The sequence below is a fragment of the Lactuca saligna genome, chromosome 1 (assembly GCF_052625555.1).
Source record: "Lactuca saligna cultivar CGN05327 chromosome 1, ASM5262555v1, whole genome shotgun sequence".
Lineage (NCBI taxonomy): Eukaryota > Viridiplantae > Streptophyta > Magnoliopsida > Asterales > Asteraceae > Lactuca > Lactuca saligna.
This window is the reverse complement of record NC_136417.1, coordinates 46,426,065-46,436,872: the sequence shown is the minus strand read 5'-3', so window position 1 is coordinate 46,436,872 and position 10,808 is coordinate 46,426,065. Positions and strand designations below refer to the sequence as shown.

General features: G+C 31.5%; 1 protein-coding gene across 1 annotated transcript; it reads right to left on the bottom strand.

Moving 5' to 3' along the window:
* Positions 1–1,189: 1,189 nt before the first annotated feature.
* On the bottom strand, positions 1,190–10,128 carry LOC145035220 (eukaryotic translation initiation factor 3 subunit A-like). Its single transcript, XM_078983802.1, has 14 exons — positions 10,030–10,128; positions 8,928–8,997; positions 7,637–8,118; positions 6,558–6,773; positions 6,094–6,462; positions 5,692–5,721; positions 5,371–5,598; positions 4,875–5,036; positions 4,547–4,768; positions 3,439–3,645; positions 3,147–3,353; positions 2,289–2,369; positions 2,006–2,207; positions 1,190–1,912 (listed from the first exon to the last, which is right to left on the bottom strand). Exons 2-14 carry the CDS (start codon positions 8,971–8,973, stop codon positions 1,500–1,502), a joined length of 2,865 nt encoding a protein of 954 aa, XP_078839928.1. The 5' UTR covers positions 8,974–8,997; positions 10,030–10,128; the 3' UTR covers positions 1,190–1,499.
* Positions 10,129–10,808: the final 680 nt, after the last annotated feature.

Below are 10,808 nucleotides of genomic sequence, written 5' to 3'. Positions count from 1 at the left end.
TGAAAATTTTGCAATTTTGAATTTTGGTAACAAGATGTTAAAGCTATTTTCTATTTTGGTTGAGTTGTCGTTCTTTGATGTTTGTAATTTAATTTTGAGGTCCCTCTACCAATAATGCTTGTATTGAGGTGGAGTTTGAAACATTAAACACAAGGTGTGAGATTACATTGTTCTTGATGGGTTTTCTTGCATAGATTATGCATGTTTAGTGTTGAGTCTCCGGTTGTAATAAGTAACATGAGTATAGGACCTGGGAAAAATGGTTCTAGTTCTTCAGTTTTCTTTGAAAATTGATTAAAATTTAGTTTTGTTTGTTCTTGTATGTTTTTCTTTATCTTGTGTTGGTACTTGGTAATTACCCATCATACCCACCAATTTCATACATGACCTTTTGCTTTCTTGGTCTCGGTGTCTAAAAAATACACCATTAAAACCCACCAAAATTTCCACTAGTGACTTCTAAGTCTTCCACTGAAAGACTTCTAAATTATCCATGACAATAAGTTGCTCTATTGAGTGTTGATTTATGATTTTATAAATGAATTTGTTGATGCATCTAATATGTTGGTTTTTTTTTCTTTTAATCTTCATGTTCTTTAGATTATTGCATAGATAGAGTTAATTAATAATATATTATGGTTAAACAGGTTTTGCTGGTGGTTTAGTGTATGTAGATAATCTATTAGAAGCTACTCCTACTTGTTGAATGTTTTTTATAAAATAAAATGTAGTTCTATAAATTAAATGGTAAGTCATAAATTAATATAAAAATGTTATTTTAGGTAATATATTCATTTTACATAGTTAGTTAAATGTAAAACCAAAAAACAAGTTTCAGTCAGCTTCTAACCCGGTTAGCAACTATCAAACGATCCTCACTAAGCTTTGATTTACAGTTATGGATTTAAATGTTTTAGGTACTTCTAAGAACCGAAAAAAAATAAAAGCGTGACTGTACATACTGTCCAGTAGTCTTCATGATTTTGGGAGATAGATATTATATTATGATACTCTTGATTTTGGTATTGTAAAACAATTATTTTTATGTTGTTTGAATTTTATGAAAATGACTTTTATTTCCTTTTTTAAAATTAAAAACCTTATCATAATTTATACTTTGTCAATTTAAGTCCTTCTAGGTCTATGCATTACCGATGATAAGCAAAACCTCACTTTTAAAATACTGTGATTTCATGAAAATTTTGACACTACCAATAGCCATTTAGTAATAAATATTATAGAAAATATCAATTATTTATAGGCCTCACATAAACAGTCAAACATGAAGTAGTTGACCAAAGTGATAACTATTTATATATTCGTATATATGTATGCATTTGAGCATTTCCGGACTTTCATCCATACACTTTCACCGTTTTTTATTTTATTTAGAGGTTTAGGCAAAATAAAACCCGATTCGTCTAATGTTAAAGAAAACCATAAAACCAACTTTTCAATCCGTGTAACACACTAACATGTGGTTTTTTTTTTTTTTCACTTCAGCGTCTGGAGGACGACCAAGTAGATCTCGGCGCACCTCCACCGCCAAACGTCGTCGACCGCCACCTGTCAGTACTAGGGCGGTCATCCTGGCGGCCCCACCTATCATGGTCTGGAGACGGCGGCGATTGTGGCCCCCCGGTGATCCTCTCTCGAAGGTGTCTGGGCACGTATTTTCCCGGCGAAGGTGAAGCAGCGGTGGCTGTAACGAGCCCTGGTTTTGATGAGCGAGGAGACGACGGAGACTCCGTAGGCCTTATCGGCGATAGCGATGCAGGTGTTCCTCTTAACACTTCTTCTCTTCGTTGCCGTTCTTTCTCTTCAAGCTCCCTTTCCCTTTGCCTTTGTTTCTCTGCTATTTCGTCTAGTTTTGCCCTACGCTCAGCTTCTTCCTTCTTTCGCCTCTCCGCCTCTAAATAAATAAATAAAAAAAACGTCATTATTGTTTTATACATTACGCATACATATTCCGGCGACGGAATTGGAATTAGAGATTGATTGATACCTTCACGTTGACGGGCTTCTTCTTCTGCGCGTAACTTTTTCTGTCGTTCTTCTTCGATTTTGAGATAGCAAATCATTTTCCTTCTGGTTTCGCGTTCTTGTTGTCTTGATTGGATTATTTGGTTGATTCGATCCTCTTGTTCCTTCTTCATTTTCTTGTACTCCACTTCTCTCTTGCTAAAAACTCTTTGCTGGAAAGTTTCCTGCCAAGTTTTGAATAAACGTTTCATCAAGATCAGAAACAAGCTAGAAATGCAAGAATCAAGATGTTAATGATTTATAACCTTGTCTTTCATCATCCTGCTTAGTCTCTTTTTCTTCTCAACATCTCCAGCATGACGCTGTCGGCTTTGCTCAATTTCTAGCTGCAGGGTTAAACCAAAATAAATGCTGAATTAGTTAAATCCTTTTTTTTTTTTTAATAAACCAAATACCAAATATTACATCAAATTTGGAGTTAACTTTGAATTTATTCACATTTTGTTGATTACATGTATATGTAATAATAGTCTATATTTAATATTTATTAATTGTGATATTATATATTATTTTGATTTAAAAAATGGTGGTGATATAATAATATATAGAATTGGTGCACAAAATAGTGTTATAGTTGGAGGTGATCTTTAATGTCACTTTAATTATTTTCAATAACCATTAAACCATGATTTTGAAAAATATTAATATACAAAACACAACAAATTTTCATCATTTTATCAATTTAGTCATTAAAATGTTTTATGTAATAATTAAACCATTTCAGTGTTTTATGGTTTTATAAACCATTTTTCCTAGTTACATGATTTTGAAAAATGTTAAATCACACTGTAGTAATGGTTAAACCATTATACTTTCATCATTTTATTGACCAAACTATTATTTTTCTTAAGGTCATTATATAACAATTCAAGGCTGATGAAAACACTTTGTGTGTATTTTCTTCTTTTTTGGTAACACAGGAAAATAATATTTTTTAAACAATAAAAAAAGCATAATAGTTGATCGTTGTATAAAATAGTTATGCAGCTAAACCGATAACATGATGAAAGTATAATAAGTGTGACTGTATTTTAATTTTGCCTTGGAATATATGACCGAGTTAAGATAAGAAAAAGGAAAATTTTCTTGTTTGAATTAATTACCTGCTGAAAATGTTCATGTTGAGCCTTTTCTTCAACTAAACGTTGTTGGAATGCTGCTTCAACTAAAGGAGACGCCTCTTCTCTTTTTGCTCTTTCAAGGTGATCCAATGTTTTAGCAAGTTTTTGTAACTTCTTCTCCATTTCTTGCCTCTCCTTTAGTTGTTCATTTAAAGCCATTTCCATTAATGTTTGCTTCGTTATCTTTTCCTGCATGGATTGTACATGTAAAAGGTCAATTAGTTTGGTCAATTAATTTGTGACTGAAATGAGGTTTGAGGTTTGATTTACTCACCCCTTCCATGATGGGCTTCTTGCCCTTCTTTTTACCACGTTTTCCAGCTTCCTTCAACAACTGTTGGGCTTCTTCAAGTTCTCGCTCCTCAATTTCTTTAAGGATCCTTTGGTTTCTCCTTTGTGCATACTCAGCAGCAAGTCTTTTTCTTTCTGCCTCTTCTGTAATCTTTTGTTGTTTAAGTCTCCTTGATTCCTCCTCTCGCTCCTACATATCAAAATTAGTTTTAATCAATTTAACAAATTCAAGTTACGTACTATAATTAATGGTTTATTTGGTTGGATGGAATGAAATAATGAAGGAATTAAATGACAAAGGTTTGGTTGAGTTGTGGAGATGAATTGGATTTTTCATATCAATTTATTATTGTAATATATGTAAATACGATGTGTAGTTTAATGAGTGTTCTATATATTGTTTAATTATAATTATACAATTTATCATCTCAAACACTAAAAAAGATAAAACTAATAAGAGATCATTAAAACCCAAATAAGATTATAATAAAAAATGGAATTTTCTAGATATTTTTCAAAAATAAAATTATAATTTAATTAAAATCATGAAATTCCTAAATGATAATATGTCATTAAAATTTGTGGTAATCACTAAAAACCAAATGAGTGATCTTTGAACATTTATTACAAAACAACCACAAAATATTTGGCAAAACCAACTCTTTCAAATTTTATTTATTAGTGGTCCCCACTATAATTTCACAAGCAAAGAAAATACATTTCCAAAAATTTTCTAAGGTTTTTTATTCATAAAACAAAAAAGATTTCGTAAAAAGCAGGTTGTTATTTTGTGATAAATGTTCAAAAGGCAGTCATTTGATCATATAACACCACCCATTTTAGTCATTATTCTATAAAAACGTTATAAATAAAATGGGTCATCTTACAATTTTCGTTGAATGAAAAAAAATGCTCGAACAAAACTGATGGATTCAGACTCCTTTAAAAATGATCCATTCCATCTGGCGAAACAATTCCAACACGAATCCAGTGGAATGAACCATTGTATTCCTTATCCAACCTATTCTTTGAAGAACTTTACCTTAGCTAAGGTATAATTTGTTTAAACTAGTTAGTATAAGTGAAAATACCATCTCTAGAAGTTGTCTTTCTTGTTCTTCTTTACGTTTCTCAATTATAGACTTGCGAGCAAGAAGTCTTTTATGTTCCTTATCCACAGTCTCTGTCAAACTGGTTAATGTCTCCCCATGTTTCAAAGCTTTCATCATGGGGGGAATAACCATTGATCTTGCCTTTGTTAGGGATTCCGCAAAAACACTCAGATGATCATGTATCCCTTCAGATTCAAGACCCTAAACAAGATCATAATGATTTAAAAATCACAAATCACAATTATTATATACTACAAAAAACAAAAAATATATAATAAATAGGATAGAGATTTTCATTAATTAGCACCTGACTCCCAAAGAGAACAACACCTTTCCTATGATCAACTTTCATTGATATAAAACTGTGTTTTACAGCATCCACCGAAATTTTCTCCACAACAGAGAAGTCGAAAAAGGGTATCATCCCTGTTAGAGTTTCTATCTTCATTACCTGATACACCCTGGATACCTAGAAAACCATAAATCATATATATAAAAAAAAAAGCTTTTCATTTTGTCAAAATAATTAATACAAGTGAAGGGGACTGGAGAAGAAGATGAATTAGCCCAATGAGATGAGATGAACAATCCCCACCATTGCAATGTCACTCTCAGTTATTCCATATCAGCTTTTGCAACCCACATCAACAACTACTTTATAAATATTCGTTAAACTAATAACACAAATTTAAGAATTTATATTTTTTGATTACTTATTTTTCTGTGAATATTAACAGCAAACAAACGAGGGCGTAAAGAGACTAAACACTAAAGATTCTAAGCTGAATGTAATGATCATACACCTGTTGTAGCAATCTGAGGGTGGCAAGTTTTTCCAGTGAAGGGATATATTCAGATAACTGAATTTCTGGGACTGAAGAAGCTGAAGATAGTTTACCCCCAAGTTTCGATATTTTCATGAGCAAGGGTTGTACTTTTAATGCAAGATCCAAAGGGGAGAACTCATGCTCCAAAATATGGTACAAATCCCTTACTTCCTGTGTTACACATGACATTACACTCTTCGATACCTGTAAACATTATACACATTCCCATTCCTTACTTTATAGATCTAAAAATATTTATATATTTCTCTTTTATGGTATATTTTCATTTGATCTTACCAATTTTGAGAGGAGTGACGAACGTGAAAGCTGAGGAAAGTAACAATAAAAGATTAAGCAATTGAAAAACTATATATGGTAAAATAAATTTAACCACAAAATGACCAAAATGGGTGGATTAGATGACAAAATGACCACGTTTTTATTACTTATCACAAAATGACCACTTAATCGGCAGAAAAAACATCGCAAAATACTTTTTTCAAGAAATTGATTCTTCGGTGTTAGAGAAAGTAATTTTGGGAATTAGCGAACATTATTTCACAAAATAGATGTTCATTTTGTGATAAATGTTGATGATGCAGTCGTCTTGTGATATGAACTTCCCATTTTTGATCATTTTTATGATTAACCCGAAGAAAAAAAAAACATGGGGACAATTAACCCGATCATTAAAGTTACCACTTCTCTGGTCTCTGATCTTGGATCAACAATGAATCCTATAAGATTAGCAACCCTGAGATTCCTTTCTTTTTGGTTTTCGAGTTCCATATGAGATGCACCATGTGAGCGATCATAAGGAGGAACCGAGAGTGCAGCAAGAACAACTGATGAAGCTATTAACTGCAAGTCTTTCTGGGTTAAGTTCTTGTTGAAACTCTTTTGAAGTGTAAATAGCTTCAGCCATGAAAAGGCGTGATAGATATGACTTGAGGAAATCCAAAAGATTCTGGTTAATTTGGCGTAATAGATAACTAAAAATGATGCCTTTGGAGTTTTCTTGACTATACACATTAGTCCATATATGTCTTCAACAGAACGGAAAGCTTCCTGACATGTCAAGGTGAGTAAAACAATGTTGTGTAAATTAGATGTCTTTCATCAGACATTTGAGATAAATCTTTTATTAGAGATAAAGAACAAACCTGCCAAAGCTGAAGCTCAGTAGCAACCTTCAATTGCTCAAATCTTGTGTCAAGATACAATTGTAAACTTTCTGGAGCAGAGAGATCAGGTCGATCCCTTTGGTCGCGATATTTATTATGATTTGCGAGATGATTTCTGATGATTTCACACAGTCTTCTAAACTCTGTTGTACGTTTATATTGCTTACAGAATTGGAAGGCCCGATGTGCAGTCATCTGTATGAATATTGCTGCATGATTAGTAAAAGTTTGCTAAATTCTACAGACTTTAAAGGTTCATATGAGAATATAAAGCTTATAAACTTAAAAGTCAACTTTCCACTTATTGTAATTCTACTTGTTAAGGTAGCAAGTTTATGATTTTATAACTTCAAAGACTTCCCACATGAACCGTATACCGAGGTTTGAGTCTTAACTGTTTTCCAGTCATCTTCAATTGTAAAAGTCAAACTTATGTTTCGATTTGATCATAAGGGCAGTTTAGTCATTTCACCAACTCTACTATATATAGGTATATTTAGTTTGTTTGCTTGTGTTCTATGTATTTGTATTGTTTATTGACTTACAATCTAACAGGGATGTTACACTACAGTCATAGATCATGTAACAGTACCAGCAGTAAGTGTGATAATCAGATGAGTCTATGCTACTAAACAAGTAATATATCTAACAAAGCATAAATGATAGAGTAAAGTACATATTTGATCCCTAAGTATAGCTGATTTTTGTAATTTTGGTCCCTTTTTTTTTTTTTTTTGGTTGTTGTTGCAATTTTGGTCCTTACTTTAGACTTTAGAGTACCCTAGGAATTTGGTTCATGTTTCAAGTAAAATGGCCATATTGCAAAAGAAAACTTTTCAGAAAAACTTATATTGAATAATAAATCAGTACTTAAAAAACAATCAAAAAATTTACTTGAAACAAGGACCTCAAAAAGTTACAAAAATGTCAAGTAACGAGCAAAAAGTCATGAGAAAACATTTTAGGAACAAAATTGCAAAAACCAGCTATCCTTAGGGACCAAAAATGTAATTTACTCTGAATGAGATAAGGAATCCCAAGAAAAAAGAAATCCTAACCGCATAAAGAGCCTCCAATTTACAGTTATTCCGTAAGATTTCCAACACAGTCCTGTAAGTCTCCCACAACAATTTAAACCATGGAGTAACAAGCTCACGATCAGATCTATCTTTCCCTTTTTCTCCACTTACATAACTTAACATCAAATCTTCAGGCCTTTTATCCGCTTCTAAATCATCAAAATCAAGAGCTTCTTCTAATGCTTGTGCTTGACTACGTGCATGTTCAGCTTTTTCAGTGGCCAAATGCATGAAATGTTTGATCACTTCCTCCAATGAACTTATGTTGACTTGTTGACAAATTATACGATACTGTATCAAACCATCTTTTGCAAATCTTCCTCTTCTCATGTCAACACATAGCTCTACATACTTGAACATGATTCTTTCAAGTGTCTTTTGCCATGCTCTGTATCTTTTTGAGGTTATAATCCCGTGAAGTGCTTGTAATGCATCTTGCTTTTGTCCAACATTGATCAATTCTGCATCCACATATCAAAACCATGTGTCAATAAGAACAATTATGTCCAACATGGATTAGATATATAATGCAAGAAATAGTAACTTACTCTTATTTGTATGTTTGTTGTGGCATTATGATTTCATTTCTTTCTATTATAGCATTGTATTTTGAAAAATCTACCCAATTATGGCAATGTCATTCAAATATAAATTGAATCTCACTTTTATTATAATTAGAAGAGTTTTTTAATGTACAATGTCGTACTAAGAAAAAGTTTGGAAATATAATGCTATAATATGTAGTTTTTTCAAAGTATGTTGCCTTCAAAAGTATTAAAAGTACGATGTTGTAACAGAAAAAATGGAAGTATGATGATATACTAAATAAATAAATAGAAGTGTGTTGATATTTTTGTAATTTAGCCCTATATACATGAAAAAAGTATTCCCTCTAGTGGTAAATCAAGTTCTCATTTGTATTATATATTGTTAAATGCAAGAAATAACATGTTTTTATTTGTTTGTTTTTATAGCATTCTACTTTCATTTCCCGCTACTATAGAATTGTAATGTCATTTGGTTTAAGCATTTTCATTAATGTTACAATTAGAAAAAAAGTTGAATATATAATGCTATAACTAGGGAGATTTTCAAAGTACAATGTCTTAATAAGATAAATATTGAAAGTCTGATGCATTCTAAGAAGGAAATGAGAGTAGGATGTTATATTAAACAAATAAATGAAATAATGTTGCTACTTTTTCATGTCAAGCAGAGTATCTCAAAGAAAAAGATGTTGTACATAGTTAACGAAAGAAAAGATGCTCACCTTCAGCTCGCTTCAAAGCATTTTCGGGCTTGGCAAAAGTTGCCATATTCAGAAATCCAATCAATTAGAGCTAAAGAAAGAAAATGTAACAAGTTAATGGAGATCCATATGAAAGGGGCAAGTTTATCTGTTTATGTATTCTTCTGTGAGTTAAACTCATTGACAACTAAAAGCATGCACGATGGTAGCATGTATTGTGAGTTATCTGCAGTTTTTAACAAATCAGTAATTATAATACTAGTTCAATGTAGATTTGGGAATCAAGCAACTGAATACACATGAAGGTACGTGCTTAGGCCAAAAAGGTTATTTCATAAATCTATAAGATATTGTAAAACCATCTGCAATTAAAATAACAATTAAGACAAAATCGAACAGCTTATTCATCCATCTAAGATAAATGATTGATTGACACATGGTTTAATGGAGGTGTCGATAACTAGAATACTTCATATGAAGATGAAGATAACCTAATTCTCGTGAAATAAGAGCATTAACATCACTAAGAAATTTCACTATTAATATGAGAAGGAAGTTATTGAATTAATTTCCAAATGAGGACTAATCATCAAGCAAAACAGAGCAAGAATGCATCCAAATCCATCTATCATCAATTGTTTATCTACCAGACTCTAAGCCAATGTTATGTCTTCAATAAATCAGTACCATAAAAGTTTGTATACAACAGTTCACCTGGTAAATGGCGTATGCCATACTGTAGAAAAACAAAACGATCGTAGATTTTCAGTTGCACTTACGGTATTGCTCTTAGATTAATGTGATTCACATGATTTACGAATTTAAAAGCTAGTTATGCCTTCATAAGTCATGAAACAAAAATGCATCCAACCTGCGAGTACCTGATTATACGCAAAGTCGCAAACCAAAATGATATCCTTTTCAAACAAAAAAATAAAAATAAATCGAACCAGATTCTAATCGTAAATCTGATTACATAACAATTATAACGAAGATCAAAACATAATCACGTAGATTCGTAAAACGGGAACGCATTACTAATTTAGATTGCACAGAAATGATAAATCACGCTCACAGATTATACAAGGAAATGTGAAATACGTTAATGGACAGAGAGGAAGACCTTGATTTGATCTTCAATGGTGTTTTTGGCTGTAAACCCTCGATTGATGAAAATGGATCAAATGTTTCGCAGTAGTATTAGCATTTGGTTTGCTAATTCTACACGAGTAATCTTAACTTGATTGGGCGTTAACTGCTTTAAGAAACCCGGGTACACCCCGGCAATTCCATTTTTAAATAATATTCTTATTTTATGTCCATTCTTATTTTGTGATAATACATTATTTTATTCACAATGATAATATATTTTATTTTTTGTCCGTGTGAAGTACCAATTGTAGACACTTGAGGCAACAAAATCAATGGAACAGAACAAAAGGTGTAATTAGTTTCAAAATTAGTGATATTTAGTAAATTGGGTTCAATGGAGAATGAAAAATTAGTTTATTAAGTCTGTATGGTGTGAACATCCCTAGAATATCATATTGCAGCCGATGTATGGAAAAATATTTTATAATGATTTAAAGAAAAAATAAACATATTTTAGAGTCATATAAAATAACGATTTTTTTTACTTATGTATAATATATCTTTGAGACAAATGTATATCAATATATAAATAAAAACAAGACGGGCTTGATGATACATTATGATTTATACGAAGTGTTAAGTAATGCAAGAAAGGTTCTTTAATTATAACGATATAGAAGAAGAAAACGTACTTTATTACGATATATGTTAGTTTATGTAGATAAAAGTGAAATTATATCGATAATCTATATTCTAGTTTATACGGAATATTATGTAATACAATTTAATGAATTTATATATATATGATGA